Raw genomic sequence first — 23,949 nt, 5'->3', positions numbered from 1 at the left:
CTCTCTTTTTTTTTTTTTTTTTCCTCTCCTCTCATTCTAATTGTGCATCACCCTCCTCTTTGAACTCACTCTGATTGCGGTTGCTCATTCTCTTTCTTTCTTGTAGACTATACTTCATCGAATAGAAAATTTTCCTCCTTGATACCAATCATAGATCAATACCTTACTACAATCATAACTTTACTTGTGAATAATATTTCCATACACAGACTATTGTCTCTTTGCTTTTCCAGTTCAACTCTACTCAAAAAAAAAAGTCTCTTATTTGTATATTTCATTCTCCATTTTCGTCATGATGGCTACTCATCGTAATACCCCTGCTGCAGTAGAGCAGGCACCTTTAGGATCTCCTATCCCCAATGTCCCCCATGCCATCTCTGTGTCCCTCCCTACGTTCAAGGATAACGTTGATTACGAAGAGGCTGCTCCTCGTGTTGTCAATGCTATGGTTTCGGGCTACCCTCGCTTCTTTGTTAGTTTAAAAGTCAAAGAGGTAAAAAAAAAAAAAAAAAAAAAACTCATTTCTTCCCATGGACACGGCTGCAATTACATGAGCAAAACGAAACTCGGGCTCAAACTAGCCAATCGAGTCCCCTTTTTACAGCCGTTGCTGATAATATTTTTCTGTTCTATTGGGGGACGTTGAATGTTCAAATTAATCTTTTCATCTGTGCAACCAATTGATCCATGCCCCTTTTTTGATTTTCAATTTTTTGACAGCTTATCGCAATCTGCGAGAAAAAGTATGGAAAGCCCAGTGAGGCTTCGTTCTTGTGGCCTTCACGCAAGGTCTCGGAAAGATGTCGCCACTTTGTGGAGCGCTACTTTGTGCCGACGATCGCAACGGATGACTCGACTCCGACACCTCGCGATCCTCCGGGCGCAGGAACAGTCAGGATCGTTGAATTTACTATCCAAGCCCCAGCTTCGGAGCTGAAGCCGGACGGGATTAAGCAAGTCAAGGTGTTTGCGACCTTCTTCCCTAAAGAGGCGTATTCGGTTGCTAAACAGTTTTGGCAGCATGCGGGAGATATCGTTTCATCTCGTCAGGCAGCGTTCTGTTTGAGATGGTTGCAATTAAATGCGGAGGAACAAAAGAGACAGCAGGATGAGGCATTGAATCTGAAGAGCAATGCGACTCGTATGCCTCGTGGTAACAGACATTACAGTGCTACTAGACCGACTTTGACCTCCTCTTCTTCTTCGTCTGCTTCTTTGGATTTAAATGGAGGTATGGCAGCAATCCAACTGCAGGATCGCAAGGTAGATGAAGAAGACAAGCCTGTTGAAGGGGAAGCGGAGGGCATCGACAGCCGTGACTATGAAGTCTATGTAGAAGAGCGTTATGGACGCAATTTAGATCTATCGTTTGCGCCCAAGGCCAAGATTGCGCTCCGTCGTCGTATTGCAGCCCAGGTGGCACATCATGCTGGACCTAATTGGACAGGCACGGGCGAATATGTTACGGAGGAGGATGTTTATCTGTATCCAACCGGCATGTCAGCGATCTACAACGCTCATCGGATTGCCATGACTCTGTTCCCAGAACGAAAGTCAGTTTGTTTTGGTTTCCCTTATACGGATTCACTCAAGGTTCTGCAAAAGTTTGGACCTGGATGTTACTTTTATGGCAATGGGGAGGACCAGGATATCGAGACATTGGAGAAAGAAATCCTTTCAAAGACTGTTGGGGAGGATGTGAGGGAGGAAGACAAGATTTTGGCGGTCTTTTGCGAGTTCCCTTCGAACCCGCTGTTGAAGTCATCCAACTTGGTCCGTATAGGAGAGTTGGCGGAGAAGTATGGGTTCATGGTGATTGTGGACGAGACATTGGGTAACTTTGTCAATGTCCGAACGCTAGAATTTGCAGACATTGTTGTCTCGTCGCTTTCCAAGATCTTTAGCGGCGATAGTAATGTGATGGGTGGAAGGTAAAGTTTTTTTTTTTTTTTTTTTTTTTTTTTTTTAAACAAAAAAAGGAAATGAAAACATAGACGATCATGTATTCAAGATTGTTTTTTTTTTTTTTTTTTTTTTTTTTTTTTTTTTTTTTTTTTTTCGCCTAAACATAGCTTGGTATTGAACCCACAGAGAAAGTATTACAAGGATCTCAAGGAAGCTATTGGCCGTGAATATGAGGATCTGATGTGGGTCGAAGATGCTATTTTCATGGAGCGTAACTCACGCACGTTCCAGACGCGCATTGCTCGAATTGATGAAAACACAGAAATTCTTTGCGATTTTTTACGTGCTCATCCTAAAGGTAAACCAAAATGTAAAAAAAAAAAAAAAAAAAAAAAAAAAAAAAGTGAGGCAGGTTTTCTAATGCTCTTTCTTGGTTCCTGATTCTTCAATCTCCATGCTATTACAGTCAAAGAGGTGTTTTATCCCAAGTTTGTTACTGTGAAAAATTACTTGACACATAAGGTTGAGGGTGCAGGCTACGGAGGTTTATTCTCTGTGATGTTCAAGAATCAAAAGACAGGATCGCAGCAATTTTTTGATGCATTACCATTCTACAAGGGACCTTCGTTGGGCACCAACTTTACGCTTGCATGCCCATATACAATTTTAGCACATTACTATGAGCTTGAATGGGCTGCACAGTATGGCATTGAGCGTGATCTGATCCGTGTGGCTGTGGGACTGGAGGACCGGGAAGTGCTTCTCCAGGGATTCCAGAAGGCATTGGATGCCATCAGTGATGAGGAGTAAAAGAAAAAGAAAAGTAAAAGAAGCTGTTGTTGGATATAGCAAAAAAAAAAAAAAGAAAAAGAAAAAGAAAAAGAAAAAAAAAAAAAAAAGTGTAATAAAAGAGGAAAGAGTCCATACATCATGAATTACATGTGCATGTTACAAAAGAGCAATTCGCGTGAATGCGCAGCCAATGATCGAAAAGATAAAATGACACGCGGAATGGTGGCTTTCTTTGCCATTTTTCACTCGAACAACGCCGAAAACTTTGTCTCTCTCTCTCTCTTCTTTTCTATTCTTTACTCACTTTTAGCATTGTTCCTTCTCAATTGTCAACACTTTGTCATCACATTCACCCATTCATATAAACTATTAAATAAAAAGTAACTTAACTAAGGACGAAAACGACGCCGACTATCGCTACTATCACCATGGCCACCGAACCTACAGCAACTTCAGTTAGGGCTGCAGCTCGCCCAAAGATTGCTGGTGGACCCGCTCCTGAGAAACCATTCCCAATCAGGATGTCTGGCATTGTCATCAAAGGCTTTGGGCGTGGCAGTAAGGAATTGGGTATTCCCACAGGTAAAACAACAACAATAATAATAAATATATTCTTTTAATTACTCAATTGATCAAAAATCAACTTTACTGCGCTATTTTTTTGGGGAGAGGCTTTTTTTTTTTTTATGGATCAACCAACTATCATGACATTGTTAAATCTCACACAGAAAATCTTACTTTTTCTGATCATTTGATAGCTAATTTGCCAGAGGAGGCTATCGAAGCGCAGGGGCCTGAGTTGGAGACAGGCATCTACTATGGTTGGGCTCAGGTCGTAGTGAGGACTAAGCCATCATCATCAACAACAACAGCAGCACCGACAGCAACATCTGATGAGCCATCATCTACACCATCAAGATTGTCAACCTTGCCAACAGCAGCAGCAGCAGCAATAGCATCGTCAATATCAGCTTCATCCTCTTCCTCCTCATTAGCAACGGATCGTCCTGCTTCTGTATACCCTATGGTCATGTCTCTTGGTTGGAATCCCTTTTACAAGAATGAAAAGAAATCTGCAGAGGTCCATATCATGCACAACTTTCATCGTGATTTCTATGGTGATGAACTTCGTGTCATTGTACTTGGCTACATTCGTCCCGAATTAGATTATACTACTCTTGGTATGAGAAGAAAAAAAAAAACGATCTGTTACTTTTTTTTTTTTTTTTTTTTTTTTTTTTTTTGGTTAAATATGTCTAACTTTATAATTTTTTATCTTTTTTTTTTTTAAAAAAAAAAAAAAAAAAAAAAAAAAAAAAACAGAGGCATTGATCGAAGACATCAATATCGATATTGAAGTGGCCCATCGTTCATTGGAGCGACCCGATTATGCTGCCTTCCAGCACGATGAGATCTTCCAACAACTCTAGACGCATCATCTTTGTCGTTACTGTTAGTATCATTTTCTTTTTTCTTATTTAATTTATTTTTATTTCTATTTTTTTTTTTTTTTTTTTTTTCATCACAAGAATTACGACTATGCAACCATGCAAAAGAAAAAAAAAAAAAAAAAAAAAAAAGACATTTTCAAGTAGTTGAATGAAAAAATATAAATAGAGGAAAAGATAAAAAAAAATAAAAATGTAAACGTTGTCTTTTTTTTTTTTACCGCTCAAAGATGACGATAATATCTGGACGTCTAGCACGCATCCACATCCGGATATGACTCCATTCTCCCTCAGGCACAAGACCCAAAGAAATCCACTCCAGACTAGTCCAGTGTTTACAGATCCATGCAATCTCCTGTTCCCTGAGCATCGGGAAAATGGACCATGTCATACAGAACGATTCTAGATGACTGAGTCCTGCAAGTGGTTGCAAACCCATCAGATGCCCAGGTACAATTCTCTTGTAGCTCTCATTCTCATTTTTGTTCTTTTCCCTACTCTTCTTCTTCATACTTCTTTCCCTGTTGTTTTTTTGTCGGATCATCCCAGTCTCGCTATTGTCATTGTCATCTTCACTGTCTTCATCATCATCATCATCGTCGCTGTCATTGTTAGCATCCTCGTCTTCAAAACTGTCGTGATAATAATCTCCATGGCTGTTCAATATATGATGATCGTTCAAGTAGTCGGATCCATTGCTAAAGTGTCCCGTTCTGTCTACAGACTTTCCTTTTCCCTTGTTCATGTTTATGCTCATGGCCATGCCCATGAACTTTTTGCTTTGGCGCTTGTTTTTATACGTATCTTTCCCTTTCCCTTTCCCCTTGCCCTTGTCTTTATCGTCAGGAGAGTCATTATTGCTTGGGCCAAACTCGCTTTCGTCACCCGTTACCGAGTTCTGTCTACTCTTCGTCTTCGCACCATTTCCTCGTGAAAAGAAGCTTTTCATCCGGTCAAGACTTCTCTGTGTCCTTGATCCAGTTCTTTCTTTTCCAGACTCTATCGCTTCCTGGGGGCCATGCAATGGCTCTTTCATCTGGTCCGAGTCAGAAGACGAAAATTGTTGGTGGTGCAATAGCGTTGCCATTACTACGGGTGCTTGAGAATGACTATGATAGAATGGCTGCTGTTGTGGGGATACGGAATTCAAAGGGTAGGTAGAAAGTGGTACTAAGGACGACAGCGATGATGAAAGCGTTGCAGCCTGCTGAACCCCAAGATCGAACCGTCCACCATGTAACTCGAGCCTCTTCAATTTCTTTAACCGGCCCAATTGTTCAAAGAATACAAAGGTACAGTATTGAATATGGTTATACTGAGGAAAAACCGGCAAAGATGAGCCATTGTTCTTGTCCTTGGACGAAGAAGGTCCGGATGAGCTTCCTTGCTGATGATAGTGATCTTTGTAATAAAGCTGAAAGTCCGCAGCCCCCTCATCTTGAAGATCAAATCCTCGGTCTGAAGACCCAGGTAGCTTTGGGTTTTTGACGCCAATGATAAGCGTCTCTAACCCATCACATGCCCACCACCGTGGCACTTGTGTCACACGTGTGGTTTCTGGTTCAAACTCAAACTCGTCTTCGGCTTCAGACCCGACCTCTGAAAAGGCGGCAAAATGGCTTACATTTCGCTTCTTGCTCCTTCTGACAGTCGCAGCGGCTATCTGACGGTCATGCTCCTCAATCATTTCAATCATATCCTCGATCTGCAGCATGGCCCGACTGGTCGAAAAGTGCTTCAATGCTGGCATATGTCGAAGGAACCAATCTACCGCTTTGGAGCTTAATTCACGACAACTAGTTAGATCAAGTCGTTCCAAATGTGGACAGTTTTGTTGCAGGGTCCTTAAGGCTCGATCCTGAAAACGAACATAACGTGCGTCATACGATAGCAGGGCTGGGTACAACTTGATCAATTCAATCGCAGGATCATAGGGTTCTCCCACGGCAGCGAGCATTGGTTGTTGAAGATATCCAATTTGCACAGCCCCAGTATCATTGTTGTTATTTTCGGGCCCTCCACTAGCGTAGTTGGTCGTTAAATGCAGATGCTTAATCTTTGGGCAGGACTGAGCAACGCTTTGTAAGAACTGTTGTTTCCAGCTCCAGTAGCTTGTACTGAATACATCCATCTCTTCTAGTGCAGGACATCGTTTGAGGAGCTGCACAAAGTCTCGTTCTGGCATCCGAACCTTTTTTAATTTGAGGACTTGTAGGGGGAAGGAGAGCTGACATTGCTGTTGTAGCTGTGTCTGTGCCAGCCGGCTACGACGAGATCGTATTTTTGTTGCAGGACTTGTTGCGGTTCCTGACGGTTGGGGTGGTAATGGAGATGATGATGATGACGGTACGGACACGCTATGAGTATCATTTGAAGTAGGATCTGTGGTGGCGTATGGATCAATAAGATGAGAAGGCATATCTAAGTAAGCACCTGCCTGATCGTTCATACTGGGCCCGTTACCCTGTACTTTGAGCACTTTAGGCGCCTGTAAGCGTGCGTATTTGAGATGCCATGATGTTCCCGAATACATTCTACTTGCTGAATCAAGCCTCCTATTCTGCTCACTTTCAATCGCAACTTCCAAAATCTCTCCTTGCTCGCCACCACCATTGTCATAACCACTATGGTCGTCCTCGTCAGTATCGTCACTGTCAAAATAATCGCCCAGAACTTCTAAAGAATTAGCTGAGCTGGGCACGGCCTCTTCGTCCCCAAAATCGACGAGCCCGATCATGTTTCTGTCCACTGACAGGTACTGCAGTTTCGGACATGACCTCAACACCTTATCAAGCCGGATCTCATCCCTCCATTCATAGCAGCGCAAACAGATATCCAGATAGGTCAATTCTGGGACAAAAGGCAGAATCGCTGTCAAGAACGTCTCCAACCGAAATAAGCCTGTCAACGTGAGCGACGTCAACTGTGAGCGATGGAGGAGTGGAGGTTTTTGGAGTATTGACTCATTCAATATGCTGTGCGGTAGTTGTTTATGGAAATGAACTCCTCGAAGCGGTAAAGGCACAGGACGATAATGCGGTTGGCTCGAGGGCTGAGACATAACCAAAGCAAGCTCATGCAAAGCCTTATCTATTGTCATGCGAGGACGACCTTGTATTATCTGCGTCTGGGTCGAAGGAAGACCATCAGTCGATAACGGTTGATCCACTCTGGGAGAGCCAACTGTGGTCCCTGCTGCAGATGTGTCACCACTCAAAAAATTTCTCATCCTTGCTCGCGGACCATTAGCCCGATTGGTTGTTCCAATCGTCGTTGTCGTAGACGAGGTCGCAGAGGATGGTTCGGGGGTTCGCACGGCTGATAGTTCAGCCGTCGTTGCAACAGCTGCAGAGGCTATGGGGGCTTCAGTGTCTGTTGTCCGCTTGCCATATTCAAATCTCAGGCTCTTGATCCGACCCCAATGGCTCCATATCCGCCGATGGACCTCTGGATCTTGATGGTCTGCCCATTTAACGTTTTTCCATATCAATGGCTCCCCAACCCCGTACCAGAACCGACAAACTCGTAGAAAAGCTAGTTGTGTCGAAGCAGGTTTCTGTGCACGAATCTGCAAATAAATATCTGGGCACAGTCCCGCTACTGTGGGTGTAGAAGCTGGAGACCCTGAAGAGGAATGATAGGAGTTTACATGAGGCAATGGAATGGATGTAGGGCATTGAAATTGGTGGAGCATATGCAAGAAGATCAATTCCAGTATTTCGGGGATAAACAAAGGGGATGACCTGCTTTTGCTGCCATTGCCGACTACACTGTTGCTGTTATTGCTGCTACTGTTGCTGCTGTTGACGTTAATGATGCCTCTCATAGCAATTGAAGACGTTGGTATCATGACGGCCTGCGACGCAGAATTAGAGGAAAGTGCGTTGGAGTCATCTCCATTAACAATACTGCTGTTGATTGCATCGTTGATATTCGAAGAAGATTTGGAAGAAATACTGGGCAATGGGGGGACATTCAGTCTACTCGATTGCGCCGAAGAAGACGCAGATGACATCGCCCTTGAAGGCTATGTAAGTAAAAGGTGTTATTACAGAATATCATTGTTTAGACCTGTTCTATTAAGTTTAGAAAAATAATTAACACATGTAATATATACCTTGCACGTGTGATCGCAACTAGAAATTAGATGTCTTTACAGGAATGAAATGAACCAAATGACCAGAAGTAAGGGAAGGAATGAGTATTGCTTCCGTAAGAGAGGGAGAGAGAGAGAGGAAGGAAATGACTGACTGACTGGCTGAAAGAATGAAAGAAAGAGAAAAGAGAGCGAAGCGCACACTCCACAAAAAAAAAAAAAAAAAAAAAAATGGTGCATATTTATGAGAGACATGGCATTTGAATTAGATCAGAGGTGTGTGCGTTATGCCCATGCATATGTATACATATTCATGCTTCGGTAACGGTTTGAAGTTTGTCGCAATGCATCACATGTTGTCGGAGTGTGTCTACCACCAAGACCAGCAAGGGCAGATGAAAATTAAAGAGATACATGCATGCAGCACATGTTGGGCGCTCCAACACAATGAAGCAAGTGTATTGATTAAAAATACTTTTTCTACGAGTACGACACATGATTAGGGTATGTTGTTGCTGCTATCCATTGTTGCTTTTCCATTACATGTACTAACAATCCTCCTCGTTAGCGACCTGGCTCACACATCAGACTGAGACCCATTAAGTACTCTTCCTCTCCCTGTATTGCTCGAATCACCGTCTCGCCTACATTAGATCCATTTACACTTCCGTTGGTTCCTCCTCCGCCAAAACTGCTATGAATATTCCCAATGCCAGCGCCTCCTTTCCACAAACTGCTGCTACTCTTAGATTTTGTCAAAAACTCGACCTCAATAACTCTTTGATGAACCCCATACAGTCCAGATGCCTTGACCAGTCTGCGTTCTACAATTTCCGAGATGTGATCCAAAGGACCACGGGACGAGTCTAGAGGACTATAATACCTATTATTGCTGTTACTGGCGTTATTGCCTCCTCCATTGATGTACTCTCCTTTCGTATCATCAAATGAAGGCGAATTGGGTCGGAAGACTCGTGCTTGGCGCAATAGTTGAGGCTCAAACCAGTAATCGGCTGATTTGGCCAAATCAACCGAATCTTCAACATATTGGGTCAGTTGTCTGAATTTGTCGAAATTCACCAGCTGTCCTTGGTCTGATTCTGCTTCAAAGCCGCAGCTCATGCCTGACCCGAGTCCTGATGTGCAAGCGACTAAGGGGTTGCTCTTTTCAACTAGTGTTGCGGCTGTGCCTGAAGTCCTTGAAATCTTATTCGTATTGATGCCATCTTTGGCTGAAACAGGAGGCGGCTGGCCATTAAACCTTGATGGAATCATCGTTGGATTACCATCAAGGATAAATGTGATATCTTTTAGCAAGATTGCTACATATGACAAGAAAAAAAAGTATCAGAACGAGGATCAGTATCGTATCAATCATTGTTAATTGTCATGTAAATGATTTAATTGAGAGTGAAACATACGCAAAAAGGGAATAGCAGGGGCCTCTATTTCCCCGAGTGCTTGACGGTAACACCTCATATTCCCACTTGGATCGAGTAGCTGTTCAAGTTGTTGTAGAGATTTCATCTCCCTCTTTTTGATAAGCTTCCAGGTCGCGGCAAGGCGACGCACTGGGGTCGAGATCAAGGCCGAAACAATGAACATGCATGTGTGCAAATTGTTGAGTGAGCGGCAAATCTAAATCAAGCAAAACATCACGCGTGACATTAATAATAATAACTGGCATCCAGTTGAGATTGGGATTGAAAAAATTGCTTCGCCATTTTCTTTTTATACCTTGGCTACTTCAATGAATTTCTTGATGAGCTGCTTCCTTGTCTTAGGGCTCCCAATGCTCAAGATCTCATGCGCAACCCAGTAACTCAGCTGTTATCACAGTATTCCCGTTTATAATATTAATTAAAATATTAATGGTAGTTGAAACATTATTATTCAATGTTGCTTTTTATACCACAGCATGTAGTGCAAAAAAAAAAAAAAAAAAAAAAAAAAAATACCATGTTTGCTCGTCGAGTGAAAGCCTCAATAGCCCCACCATCTACCATGCCTGAGTCGTCTATATTCAGGCCGGAGACGGTTTTTTCGTCTTCTTCGCTGTTTACTCGTTTCGTATTCTCTGCCGCTTGACGCCTCTGCCACTGGCTTGACATGAGTTCATAAACGGTGATACTCCTGAACGCTTTCATGTCTGCCAAGGTCAGGTACCTTGCCAGCTCAAGAGTGCCGACCTGAAGGATTGGAGATACTAGAGAGAGCTCTGGAGCTGGTCCTTGCTCAATCACATGCGTACCAGGAGAATGTGGGACAGAGTTTGATAAAACACCACCAGGAGACGCCAATGGATGTGGTGATCTACTTTGACTTTTAGACAGGCTAATCTTTCGAGTCCTCGACCGCTGAAGGCAGAATCGACCCTGTTCCATGATCACACTGCAATTCTTTTTTGGTGATAGACTCTGTTCGTAAAATTAATATGATAAAACAAAATAAAACATTAGACCTCCTTGTCAAAGTTATCGAGTCGCTTACTATCGTAATCTACCCAATGTGCAACATACCCTAATATTGATTCTCTCCTCGATGTACCCTGCCTCTTTAACAAATCCACCCATGCGCACATCAACCTCTAAGAATTTTTTTAAGGTTTTTAAGAGGTTTGGGTTTCGTTCAAAATCTTCGTATTGAAGCTGGATCCACCGATAGAGGACACAAAGAACCCTGATGAAAAAAAAAAAAAAAAAAAAAAAAAAAAAAAAAAGGCAGGTCAGCATTGTACCCTTCAATAGCCAGTCAAGGATATATGGATACATATCACATTTAACTTACTTAATTTGAATGACCACTTGCCACTTCTCAAAGTAAAGCATCTCTCCTTGACGAGGCTGAATATGGAACCGTGCAATCAGCCGTTTTAATAGGTCCTCAGAATCGATAAAAAATGAATGAGAAAGTAGAAAGCAGCTGATATATTCACTATCTATTTTGCATCAAAGAAAATATAAAATCAACAAATATGAGGGCAATATTTCATTGGCAAGCCTGTCCTCAAAATGCAAAGTGTTCTGCTACAACCATTCAATATACCTTGCTCATTTTGGTCTGCAAGTCGCTCGATCAATTTTTCTAATAAACCTGCGACCACTTGTAAATATCCTCCTGACATTTGCAGTACAAGCACATCCACATTATTTTCACAGATGTGAAGAACGCGAGGGGATGTTGAGCTTTGAAGTGCATTTGGGTGGTTCAAAGCCCAGAGATTATTTTGACCGGCTAAGAAAAAAGAAAAGAAAGAAAAAAGTCAGTCTTGCAAATAGGGGTTTATAACCGTACGCTTTTTGAGCAGAAAAAAGTCAGAGATGTCTATTTCTTACGTTGACTTCTGGCATAAGCTCGTAGATGTGAATAAGGATTTACACGCTTTGCATCCAGGTTCATGATTTCCCATCTATTTCAATATTAAAATGTTACAAGTTAGTTGTCATGAAGGATTTAACTGTCGATTTCGTTAATGAACATCTACCTTAATAATAATAAAAAGTAAAAGCAAAAACTCACGCTTTTCGCATGTCACCAAGTCGAGGTTCTGTAATAGGTCGGCGAGGCATTTCATCCCCCTTACGATCCTCATTATTTTCAGGACATTGGCCTTGGGACTCTTGCAAGTACTGACGCTGGTACTGATTTTGAACCTGCATCTGCTGCTCTTTGTAATCTCTCGATCGAGAATGATAATCAGCAACCGTTCCATGATTTCGAGCTGCGATGTCATAAGCATTACTATCCTTCTGTGGAGCCCACGGCCGAGAGCGAACGCCCAGGCACTCGACCTCTGTAAATAATGCGAGTTGATCAGGGCTCTTTAGTGAGGTTGAGCTATATTGCTGCTGCTGCTGCTGCTGATTGGAATCCTCAGTTAGAGTTGGCAGCATATGCACAGAATTACGATTCATTACTGAGGCAATTGAAGTCTTTGTTACTAATTGGCAATTTTGATTCAAAGATACACTCGTACGGCGGCCGAGTGTATCTGCTAGTGCCCTTTCGACTCCCGGGATCAAGGGGCTAGAATGTCTTCGATGGTTGTTATATCGGCCTATAGTCGATGAATATTTTGAGTATGATCCAGAGCTCATGCGGCTGCCGTCTGTCGAGACTGTCGTGGCGGTGCTTGCAGGACTGCTAGAGTCTTCTTTTGAAAAGAAAGGCACCAAAAATTCATAGGACGACAAGCGAACAGAAGACCTGCAATTAGAGGAAAACTCAGAGGTTAGAGGCGTAGATAGAGCTGATACGTCCGACTCAAGCTGTACGGCATATCGGCTTTTCCCCAGTGCGTCATTGTAGCTTCTCCGACGCCAGAATGTAGGAGAGGAATTGCGGCTGGAAGCCCTGGCTGGTCTAGGCTCAAGTATATCGTCGGATGGCATCTTGACGGAATATCGGTCCCGGTCATTGACCATCCTAATACTTGTCTGCCTAGTAAACGGTGAATCCAATGTGACGGGGTCTGTATGTAGCGCGGATATGGTTCGAATAGCAGGGCATGAGCTTGTTCGGTTATTAGGGGTCCTTTCCTGATTAGCCTCTTGCGCGTCTCGATTAAGCTCGTCTTCCTTGACCATGGCTTGGCTGAGAACGGGTGGCTTTGGAGGCCGTGCTTTATAGTTGTTACGCGAAGGGGAGGCTGTCTGAGCCTCGGATTCCGAGGAATATACCGAGAACGGCCTTGTGGAGCTTGGGATTGGCGTTGATATGCTAAGCCCGGTAAATGCCTCTTTCTTTAATGTAAGAATAGAAATAGGTTTGCCATGAGCTTATTTAGCGGTTTTTACCACCATTATGTATTATCAATCTTATCATCATCATTATTATTATTATTTTCATTGTTATTATTACTACTAATTTCAATCCTTTCTTCTTTACCTGCGGATTCCGTCGAGGAGATAAAATGGAATGACGCATTTCTTTGCTCTCAGACTTGGAAGTCTGGAGTGGTGGCAACGGTACTTGAGGCTCAGGTTTATATGTAAAGTAACACGTTGGCTCAGTCTCTTCATGAAATGACTCGAGTGACTTTGGCGTCCCAGGCCTGCTCATTCGGAGGCGCACACTGATCGAATCGATTGTTCTTTCAGAATTTATACTAGGAGGTGTTGCCATACTTTGCGCGTCAAACGTGGGCCCTGGCATGACAAGCACCGTGCTGGGCGAGACCACGTTGGTCGGGCTCATACTGTCGTCCGAAAGGCCAAGTCTCGTTGACCCTGGCCAATATTGTCCTGAAAAGTCTGAGGAATCCTTAGACCTGGGCCGATGTTGTCGTTGCTTTTGCTTATTAGGGGTAAGCCCAGGACTTCCTAGTGGGGAAAGTGTGCGGACATGCGCATCGCCGTCTCTACAGAGTGAGCTGCCCACTTCCGAAGGCACTAACTCTTCTGAATCATACTCACCATCAGAGTATGAATCCCAGTCAAATCCTTCATTGGTCCCATCCCCCAGGGGTGGGAAAATCTTCAGCAACGAGTTGGTTGACTTTTGTGCAAAGTCTGAGAATGATCTACGCACCTTGTCTGCGATCGACTTAAACGGCGCTTTAGGCTTTAGTTTACGCATAAGAGCAGGGTCAAGATGCTTAACTGGACGAGGCTCTTCAAACATGAGGTTAACTTCTGAAGCTGGTTCACTTCGTTCAAGAACACCAGTGATGCTTAAGCCGCCCTGATTTTCCTGTGAATCTTTTCTTTGACTTTTGAGAGTACCGACCAAGCGTTGGATACCAGAAACGCACTCCAGGAATTCACCGAGTACAGTTACCAAGCCATGCGAATGTAAAAGCAGCGTGGAATAGAGGCTCTGAAGGAAATAAGCAAAAAAAAAAAAAAAAAAAAAAAAAAAAGCAAGGACGTAGGATGTTACTGAGTTTAAGTTTGTCATGTAGCAAAAGCTAAAGATATTATATGAACGGGATGGCAGAAATATAGGCTTACTTGTTTAACTTCTTCATTACGTTCCATGGAGTCTTCTTCAGAATCGTCGTCATCAAAATCCGGAAAATGCTGTACTCTCCCAAATTCAACAAGATCTCGAACCTTCCGAATCCCTAGGAGTATTACCTCAGTCTCCTCCCATACCCTGCTAACCATGAGCTGATATCGCTCCAAAGCATTTGTCGCCCCTAAGGTGACTAACGATGTTGAACTGGAGTTATCTGGCTCCTCGTCTCCGTCAGTTTTGCCAGCTTCTTGCTCCCATCTTGTTAGCAGATCAAGGATCATATCATCATCAAAGCGCAGCACTTTCTCATTCTGCTGCTCGCATAGTGTCCTAATAGCTCCTGTGAATGTGCTGGAAAGCATTAGTAGTTTGTTGATCAAAATCCCACTGCTTTCCTCAATGCACGGTTCAGAGACCGATGCATCAAGTGTGGTAGATGTTGCAGGGCTAGAGGGGCTGACTACACTCGCCATAATTGTACTGAGGGCCGGCTCTCCAAGAAGTGCGGTGCTTGTAGGCGAGAGGGCTGTAGGCTGTGCAACATCTGTTAGGGGAGGCTCGATGGGCTGCAGAATGCTAGTCGCAATCTGGTAGCGTGTTGCGCTGACCGTCGAAGCCGAATTAGTCGATGTAGTTCGAGTACGTGTGTGGACGGGGGTAGTTGGTGTAGATCCGCTAGATTTTGAGTGTGAACTGCTTGAACTCGCAAACGCAAGGGTCGATGGGTCTGTCCATGGTGCCGATGACAGAGGTAGTGCTGCCTTGGGCCTTATAGAGGATTCTGTGGTGTGAATAGAAGCAGCCACGGGTGTAGCTTCAGATATTGATGAAGCATTGGTTCCTCCGGGTTCTAAATGTCCAATAGGACGGATCATGCTTAGATTAAGCTTTGGTGCTTTTGCATTCTGAACGATAGGAGGTACCATTTGAAGTATTCCTAATAAGGACTCCTCCAGTATAATGTATTGATTCTTGTAATATAATCATAGAGTAGGAGTATGATTAGTAACTTGATACTGTTATAGCTTCACGAATGAAAAAAAAAAAAAAAAAAAAAAAATCGTACCTACCTTTGGGTTGCGCCGAGTCCTCTGTTGCTCTGATTCACGAGGGTCCATCCATAGCTTCCGGATGCGTGTTCGTAGCGCTCTGGCATCGCGAGATAAACGACATCGCAAAGTATTTTTTTTGGCCAGAGGTTTACTTGTTTCTGTATCAGTTACTGGATTTAAAGAAGTCGAATTGATATTCGCGTGTTCTGGAAGATGCTCTGGGTAATGATATAGTTGTTGGGACACACCCAGCGGTCGAACTGCAGCAAGTGACAAAGGAAGGGGCCTCGATAATTGATCATGCATGAGCATATTCTCTCCATGTGCAGTTTGATTAACATTATTAGTAACTTTGTTGCTTCGATGAGTATGATTGGTACTTTTGGAGTGCTCAATAATGTCGGCGCAAGGGCCTGTTTGGTAGTTCTGTTCTGAAGACAATGGACTACTTGTTATTTGTGTAGTAGACAATGAAGGGATTACCGAAGTCGATATCTCTGCCAATGGTGGACGCATCCGTTTTGAAGATAGTGTTGGCTTGTGCAATGAGCCAGGTCTGGCTGACAAAGCAGCAGGTCCTTTGTGTAGTGGTAGTGAAAAGCCCTGCTGTGGTTCAGGCATGTAATCAATCTGTTGCATTCTATCAGTGTCTTCAAGTGAGGAGAAATCTTTTCTTGAGCAGTGCTGGTGTATGCTAAGGTTTTTGTTTTGGTCAACTTCGTTGGAGGCTACGATAATTGACGAATATGACAAAGGAGGAGGCTGACAACTACACCGGTCGTTGCTGAATAGATTTCTCCCTTTGAGTGAATTCTGCTGTGGACTTTCGTGAGAACACGGAGGCAAATTTGTTAAGGTTGGCGTGGCGACAGTCTGTGCAGCTGGTGTCGAGCCCACAGTAGATTGAGGTGGTGAAAGCGGATGAGCAATGTAAGAATGAGACGAATGCAATGAATGGGCAGGAAAGGTCATTGAGTCTTTGACATGCAGGTCAACAGAGTCGGGGCGGGTATTGAAAGTTGGATGTGGCCCTTGCTTTGTACTCTGTGCGCCGTGAGATGAAAGAGATGTGATGTGTGCTGTAGAGATGTCAACAGACGTCCATGCGCGGACTCGCCGCGTGGAAGTAGAGGTGGAGGATAAGGACGAAGAGTGGACAGGGGCCAAGGGAGGGTTCGAAGATTGTGAATAAGTAGATGTTTCGTGCGAAGAACGAAGACTTCTTTCGGTAGATGTTGCAAATGGGGAAGGTGAGGACAAAGCAGAGTAAGTGGTGGTGGGACGAGGGGGAGGAGGGGCTGGCCTCTTCGGAGGAGTTGTGGATGAGAATGAGGATATAGTTGACGCGCGAGAGAGGCGACGGGTGTCGTTGGATTGGACTGGCTGCGTAGAAGACTTGTATGAACCTTGTGGTTGTCCCAAAAGAGGATACAGTGAAATGGAATGAGAAGATGAAGAAGAGGAAGGAGGAAAAGAAGGAAGAGGGGTGGATCGGGGATGGTCAAGAGGAAGTGCACCAAAGGGACGAGAAGTTCGTGTTGCTGTGGAATCAGCATTGGAAAGGTGCGAAGATGGTCTGGAGTGTCGGCTGCTCCAGCTGGCAAACAAGGAGGGCATTTTTTTTTTTTTTTTTTTTTTTTTTAAAATGCGCTCTTTCTTCACTAAAGTTTCTTTTGCAACCTCCTATCCTCTCTTTTTTTTCTCGGAGGTAAGCGAATAGATTTTGGGAGGCGCGATGCAATGTGATGCGAAGTTCGTTATTAGAACGTTTACTCTCTTCCCTTTTTATACTTGTGGGTGTTTATGATTGTTGTGTGCTGTGTTTGTGTGTGTTTGAGTGTTTGTGTGATGCAAGATCTAGCTCGAGAAACTTGTCCTACTCCCCCAACCGCTGTTCTGGTTATTGTTGCTTATGATTGTCTTTCAACCCTATTCAATTCAAAACAGAAAGAGAAATAATAATTAAAATAAGATTGGCAACGCGTTTAGGGGAAAACAGAGGATGACAAATGATGACCCCACACCAAGTCCATGCCATTGTTCACCTGTCAGGCGCATATTTTAATGTCGTTGAAGATTGCAATCGAGATAGAAGGTCGAAATCTCAGATATAATGAGAATCTTAAAAAGTTTAACCCAAAGTAAGGTACACATTAACACATCCATAAACAAAGATATGGGTAAAGTGTATAACGATATGAAAGAGAGATAGAGGGAGAGGGAAAAGCTGGAAAACAAATCAATAGTAAAAAATGTAAGAGCAGGGCTATAACCGTCACCAAGGGCTCAAATGGGTCACTTTGGTACATTGAAAGGAAGATTGCAGAAATAAACACGGAACCGTAATTATACCACTATCAAGACAACCATGAAAGGAGAGCACAGGTGTTTGTATTTTTTGTTTGCTCCTAAAAAAAAAAAAGGAGGAAGGAAGAGGGCAACATTAAGGAGTAAAATCACTTTTGGTGTATAATATTATCGAAGAGCAAAAGAGACAATGATATTGGGCAAAAAAAAAAAAAAAAAAAAAAAAAAGAGAGCTTCTCCACGAGTTGTTGATGAATGTTCCCCTTCCCCTTCTTCCGTCAACGACATGGCCGTTGGAAAGACTGATATCATCAACAGGCACAGGTGATCGACAGTTAATCATCGCAAACTTAACTAATAGCACATGCGACACCAAATATTTTTATATGCTGTTTTAATTACGTGATTAAGCGCAGGATGATCCTTCATTTGGTACAGCCGAAACGATGCTGATCAAGTCATGGAATGAGCGAATGTGAGATGGAGAGAGCTTTGAAGAGAGAGAGGAGACAGGGATAGAAACAAGGTTGAAAGCGATTACAAAAAACGACCTTTCTCTCCAGAATATCGAATTTCCCCTATTTACTAAACCGCTAGTGCCAATTATATATTACAGAGACTGGGTTTTTTTTTTTTTTTTTTTGGTCCCCCATCTCTACTCCAAGGAATCATAATCCATGGGGTTGCCTCTCTCGCATGGATCACCATCAATCAATGTCCCCCATTCAACTCTTTGACTGATTAAACCCAGAGACTAAAACAATCGACATCGTTTTTTTTCTTTTTTTAAAGTTGCATAAAGTTTTTTTTTTTTTTTTTGTGAGTCGATGCATCCTTGTCCAACATGAATAATGTGTAATCATCAAATTGAATAAACATAATTGAGATTTCAGAAGCACGGATGCCATGTCCATGGCTTGATGTTGCGTGCGAGGGTCATGGTGCACAGGGTATGTGTGGGCGTGTATCACTCGCTGTGTATCACCTGTGTATGGTGCATGTGTGCATTTTAGGTTGATTAGATTGTCATGGCATCGAACGCCAAAGCGCAAACGCGCAATAAAAATTAGCCCTAGACTCACATCATCCTTGTTATAGACGTTTGATCTTGCTCTCCTTTCTATTTCTCTTCCTTTTGCCTTTCTTATCAAATGTCATTTATCCTTTTCTTTCCTCCTATACTCTTTCGTAAGCTTTTTTTGAGCAATCTGACTGATTCGCCATTTAATGTTCGAGAATCATGTCCCCCATACACACATGTAAAGTAACTACCCCATTTTTTTTATATATATTTTTTGATCTCTTTCATTGTTGGTGATTTGATGTTTACAAGCCCCAGCAGATTAAGGGATAGCAGGGTACAGAATTATTTTAGATGGACGAGTACATGTGGACAGAATCTCAACAGAAAAAGGGGGTGGGACAAAGATGGGAATTTAGAAGTAGAATATGAATATTGACTTTCTTTTTTCTTTTTTTGTAATTCTCAAAGATTTGTTGATGCATTGCTTGATTCATTAATTCATTGATCCGTGTCTTCCATTAGAATGAGTCGAATCCCATCCCGTCTTGTCTATTATAGCTCGAACGACCATTTCGGCTGTGCATTTTTTTTTTTATTCTTTTTTACACGCATATGCGTACCTTGTTTTTGAGTTTGAAAGTCCGCCGTGATAGAACGCGACGACGCGCGCCACCGATATAAAAAAAAATTATGGGATCAAGTAATTGAAACGCGTACAGAAACAAGTGCTTAAAGGAAAAAAAAAAAAAAAAAAAAAAAAAGATTGTGAATGGTTCGGATGCTAATAAGGAAGCAGAGCTCGATTCAAAAGCAAAATGTAGAACAATCGCTGCCAAGTATAGAGTTCAACAAAGAAAAGTATATGAATGAAAGGAAAAGGGTATATGGATGGGAGCTTTGGGATCGAATTGATCACCATGAAAAAGGACAATTAAGGGAGATAAAAGAAAGGAAAAAAAAAAAAAAAAAAAAAAAAAAAGAGGGTGGTTAAGAGGTGTAGCGAATGAGACAGAAAAAGAAGATAGGAGAGCGGTGAGTGGTGAAGCAGTAATAAAATAGGGAATGTTGACCGAGGAATGTATCATAAAGACGGTGACCTAGACAGAGGCAGGGGGAATAGAAAAGTAAAAGGGGAGGCAAAGAAAGAGTGCTCAGTAACTATGGCCGTTACCTATCAATAGAAGTCGCCCATCCTCTCTTTGCAATATAGTATCTGGGGTCTAGGAAACACATTCACCAGAAATAAAAAGTTGTTACTACCATATTCTTCTCTATTTGAGGGCCTTTTCAACCCGATAATAGCACCATTATGCTCTGAAGAGAATTCATTCATACGCATTGTAATGGCCTAAACAAAGGCATACGTCGATTGAGTAAAAAGTAGGAAACAGATATACCCTCAGAGTTTTCCTCCTTCCAGTCTCTAATTTACGCCTTCTTATTGGAGTAGATTCCGTTTTTAGAGACGCTCAAAATGCTTCCTACTGCTTCCTTCCTTTCTTGCCGTGATTATTGAGTAAGCGAGCGTATTGTTAAAATACCATGCATTGATATATTGACTCTACTTAATAGTGGAAGTTTTTTTTGCTTCTTGACCAAAATGGTGTGAGCCTCAATGTCCCAATATCAACAAAGGGCATTATGATCATTCCCTTCTTCCTCTGCTTTCCTTTCCTTCCCTTGACTCCTTTTAATGACAAGAACAAAGTCAAATAAAAGGAAATACAGGTTTTCCTTCAATTACACAGTCAGACAAGATCTCGATTGGAACAGAATCCAAGATTCAGGGGAAGAAGGATAAACAAAATGCATTTGAGCCTTTCCAGTTCATTTACCTAGATTACAATGCCATGTTATCTGTATTAATATCAATATCAATATCAATAGATATATTAACTAGAGGCTCAATCAGGGCCTCGCCCCGATCTTCTCAAGACAACACAATGTTCAATCTCTCGATTCAACAGTTATACTGAACTGTTCGAACTTTTTGAAGGCATCAATACTTAATGAAAAAAAAAAAAAAAAAAAAAAGACTGTCGACTTTCTGACAACTAGTGAATAGATGCAAAGTCATGAACAGACCAAACAACCTGGCAGACAAAGATATCAAATAAGAGACCAAGCGACATATCCAACTCCCTAGTGCGTAACTATGTTATTTTTATTTATTTATTTTTTAATAAAAATTGGCTCCAATATGCGTGTTTTGCATAGAGACCTGCAACGACTCGTTCTGGATGATTATACATTCGTATATGGCCAAATTTAACCGTCCCATCCCCATCCCCTTTATTTATTATCTATAAGGCATTGCAAAAGCTAAGGAGAAACTGATCGGGTGGATCGAAGAAAAAGCTGCAGATCACTTCATTTTTTTTTTATTTTTATTTTTATTCCTAATTTTTACTTTTTATTTTTATTTGGAAAGGACCCCAAGTATGAGGGGTTTAGTTTGCAACGTTGATTTCACGTAGCTGACACGATTTTCTGCTAATTACTTAGAACTAAAACATATTTCCGACAGTTTAAGAATAATGAGTCGGTTACTGATCATCACTCGCCATTGCCATCACCACTGTTCCAACATATAGTATCTTCAACTTCATTTCTGTAATATATATTTATAAATATGTTCAGAAGCGCAATGAGGAAGAGAAGAAAGCAATGTATTCTATTACATGAATTACTCCATATTTTAAATAAAGCTCTCTAAACATCAACCAAATCTTCATTTAGAAGTATGGAGAGGAGGGAGGGGGAGGGGGGGGGGGGCTGGTACGGCCCAATTTTTATACTTTATTACAAACGAGGAGGAGTAATGAATAATTTTTGAATGTGTGAGTACATGTGCTTGCCTAGTTTAAACTCTCCAATCATTAATCATCATCGCTATCCATTAGTTCTGCAAGTTCCCGTTCCTCCTCTTCTGTCATGATGCTCTGTTGTTTCTCTTTAATAGAGCCTTGCGCGGCGGTAGAAGCGGTAATAGTCTTCGTTTCCGCTGTCAATCCTATCGTCTGCTGTTGTCCAGAACCATCGCTGGGCTTAATATTGGAAATGTCTGTGGGTTCAGTCTGAACCAAGTCTTGCTCTCTCAAGGACCAACGACGGATTGTTCCATCAAGTGATACAGTAATAAGCGTGGAACCAATCACAACCATGTTTGACACTTCATCAAAATGACCCTTGATCTCTTTTATGAGCTTGCCTGTCTATTAAATCCATAGAATAATGAGCTTGACCCATTGAGCATTTACATCTATGAGAGTATGTACATGTTAACGCAATATAGCATCACTTGTTCGTTTACACTTACGGCAATCGACCAGACACGAACGCTTTCCTGCCGACCACCAGTGACCACGTATGGTCCTGCAAGCGCGATAGCCTTTACAAAATCCGGATGTTCCAAGGTTGTGTCTACTTTTTTTGTCTAGTACATTGTTTGTAAAATAAATAAAGGCATAAACAAATATTAAAAATGTAACATTCCAATCTGCCAAAAAAAAAAAAAAAAAAAAATAATAATAATAATAATAATAATAATAATAATAATAATAATAATAATAATAATAATAATAATAATAATAATAATAATAATAATAATAATAATAATAATAATAATAATAATGAATTAATAATAATAATTGAAGTCTCAAGCACTAAACTTGCTTACTCACCTCAAGATCAAGTCTTCGAGCAGTCTTATCCGCAGATGCTGAATGTTAAAAGGTTAGAAGAGGGAGGAAAGCGAAGATCTTCAGGGTTACTTAAACAATAAACATCGAAAATCAATAAGAATGCAAAAAAAAAAAAAAAAAAAAAAAAAAAAAAAAAGATAACAATTACCTGACCAGATCTCAACGCCCTCTACAAGGACACGATACACAGTAGTTTCATGATGCTTAAACACATGAACACAATGACCACCATGTCCTTGACCCTTTGTAATATCCCATTTCCGAATAGTACCATCACTACCTGCGGAATAAAGATATTCTTTGCCATGATTATCAGTGTTGTCCCCGTCAGCATTATCATCATCACCAAAGTCCTCCACTGTCAAACAAAGATCATTAATGCCGCGAGCGTGGCCTTTCCACGGACCACCAGCACCATCTTGGAATGGCTTAAATGTTTCAAGATCCCATTGCAGGATCGTTCCATCATACGATGCTGAGAATAATTGATGAACCACTCGCTTCCTCTTATCATCATGGTCGTTATCCCCATCCTTTGCAAGGACGGCCCGAATAACAAGAGCCTTGACAAAATCAGTATGACCCTTTAATGTGGCCAGACACTCTTTGGTCTCTGCATCCCATACTTTGATTGTCTTATCCCAAGATCCTGTCACAAGTCGTTCCTGACCACTCTGAGTCTGATAAACCGCCACTCGCGTCACTGGTCCTGCATGGCCTTGAAAGAGTTTCATTGTTTTACCCGTCTATTCATTATTGTTATTATTCATCTTTAGATTAACACATTTGGTCCGCAAACTGCAAAATTGACAAACAAATAGAAAAAAAAAAAAAAAAAAAAAAAAAGCTTTACCTCCAAATTAATTTTGCGAGCAACATGCCCGCTTTCTGCTGTATAAATCGTGGCACCTATCAGCGCCTTGTCCTCGATAACAGCAGTAGGCATCCCCGGTACCTGTGCTTGTGCCTCTCCTGTGGCAGCTGTTGTTGCGGCCGCATCAGACGGCTTGATCCTAAAGCCTACACAAACATCCAGTACCTTGGATGAAATCTTGATAGCCTGGCCCTTGTCATAATTGACCATCCCTTGCCTTGCTGCCATGCGCGCAATGTCTGCATCAGACTGAAAAAAATTTTCTGCATCTGTGCTGATGTTGGGTGAGAAATCGATTTGGTCTATTGGAATTTGATGTACCACTGGTACGTTGTTGTGATTATTACTAGACATCTTTATACTCTGGCTAAGTTGTAAAGAGAGAGGAATGAAAGATGAAGAGAGAGAGAGAAAAAAAAAAAAAAAAAAAAAAGAATGAGAGGTGAAATGATGTCGGCTATTAAAAAAAGTCGCTGTCCAACGTGCGATGGTGACACAGAGACGCGACGCGTGGTATTTATACATTTACACATTTTGACACCTTGTAAAAATCTATTACTTCAAACGCACTTTATTTTTGCTTTACTTGATGATTAAAATATTTTTCTACAGTTAATTTGTAAACGAAACAGAAACAGAAAAAGAAAACGGAGACTTTAAATAGAGATATTGGTATATTATGAGATGGCCATCAATACTCAAAAAAATGACGGAAAAGGTTGAGGAATAATATATGTACAAACTTAAGTACTTCATACTGACTTTTTTTTTTTTTTTTTTTTTTTTGCT

The 23,949-nt window shown here is 41.8% G+C and overlaps 5 protein-coding genes across 5 annotated transcripts; 2 read left to right on the top strand and 3 right to left on the bottom strand.

Annotated features, from left to right (window-relative positions):
- The first annotated feature begins 12 nt into the window (after positions 1-12).
- BCR41DRAFT_324213 (pyridoxal phosphate-dependent transferase) lies at positions 13-2,739 on the top strand. The gene is made up of 4 exons (XM_022021537.1): positions 13-493; positions 721-1,931; positions 2,073-2,263; positions 2,372-2,739. Exons 1-4 carry the CDS (start codon positions 293-295, stop codon positions 2,713-2,715), a joined length of 1,947 nt encoding a protein of 648 aa, XP_021880119.1. The 5' UTR covers positions 13-292; the 3' UTR covers positions 2,716-2,739.
- Positions 2,740-2,954: 215 nt separating this feature from the next.
- On the top strand, positions 2,955-4,155 carry BCR41DRAFT_423141 (hypothetical protein). The gene is made up of 3 exons (XM_022030254.1): positions 2,955-3,279; positions 3,456-3,878; positions 4,021-4,155. Exons 1-3 carry the CDS (start codon positions 3,126-3,128, stop codon positions 4,125-4,127), a joined length of 684 nt encoding a protein of 227 aa, XP_021880118.1. The 5' UTR covers positions 2,955-3,125; the 3' UTR covers positions 4,128-4,155.
- Positions 4,156-4,298: 143 nt separating this feature from the next.
- On the bottom strand, positions 4,299-8,438 carry BCR41DRAFT_423140 (hypothetical protein). Its single transcript, XM_022030253.1, has 2 exons — positions 8,263-8,438; positions 4,299-8,172 (listed from the first exon to the last, which is right to left on the bottom strand). The coding sequence occupies exon 2, from the start codon at positions 8,158-8,160 to the stop codon at positions 4,363-4,365; it is 3,798 nt and encodes a 1,265-aa protein (XP_021880117.1). The 5' UTR covers positions 8,161-8,172; positions 8,263-8,438; the 3' UTR covers positions 4,299-4,362.
- Positions 8,439-8,669: 231 nt separating this feature from the next.
- Positions 8,670-16,323, bottom strand: BCR41DRAFT_356180 (hypothetical protein). The gene is made up of 12 exons (XM_022024603.1): positions 15,270-16,323; positions 14,193-15,170; positions 13,129-14,058; positions 11,761-12,983; positions 11,577-11,650; positions 11,287-11,475; positions 11,029-11,179; positions 10,761-10,920; positions 10,200-10,658; positions 9,979-10,068; positions 9,663-9,879; positions 8,670-9,563 (listed from the first exon to the last, which is right to left on the bottom strand). The coding sequence occupies exons 1-12, from the start codon at positions 16,221-16,223 to the stop codon at positions 8,806-8,808; spliced, it is 6,183 nt and encodes a 2,060-aa protein (XP_021880116.1). The 5' UTR covers positions 16,224-16,323; the 3' UTR covers positions 8,670-8,805.
- Positions 16,324-21,363: 5,040 nt separating this feature from the next.
- On the bottom strand, positions 21,364-23,547 carry BCR41DRAFT_387427 (WD40-repeat-containing domain protein). Its single transcript, XM_022027895.1, has 5 exons — positions 23,140-23,547; positions 22,435-23,032; positions 22,266-22,303; positions 21,902-22,018; positions 21,364-21,797 (listed from the first exon to the last, which is right to left on the bottom strand). Exons 1-5 carry the CDS (start codon positions 23,512-23,514, stop codon positions 21,462-21,464), a joined length of 1,464 nt encoding a protein of 487 aa, XP_021880115.1. The 5' UTR covers positions 23,515-23,547; the 3' UTR covers positions 21,364-21,461.
- Between the last annotated feature and the right edge of the window lie 402 nt (positions 23,548-23,949).

Source organism: Lobosporangium transversale (genome assembly GCF_002105155.1).
Source record: "Lobosporangium transversale strain NRRL 3116 chromosome Unknown BCR41scaffold_25, whole genome shotgun sequence".
Taxonomy (NCBI): domain Eukaryota; kingdom Fungi; phylum Mortierellomycota; class Mortierellomycetes; order Mortierellales; family Mortierellaceae; genus Lobosporangium; species Lobosporangium transversale.
The sequence above is the reverse complement of the archived record's forward strand: the minus strand, read 5'-3'. Positions and strand labels throughout refer to the sequence as shown.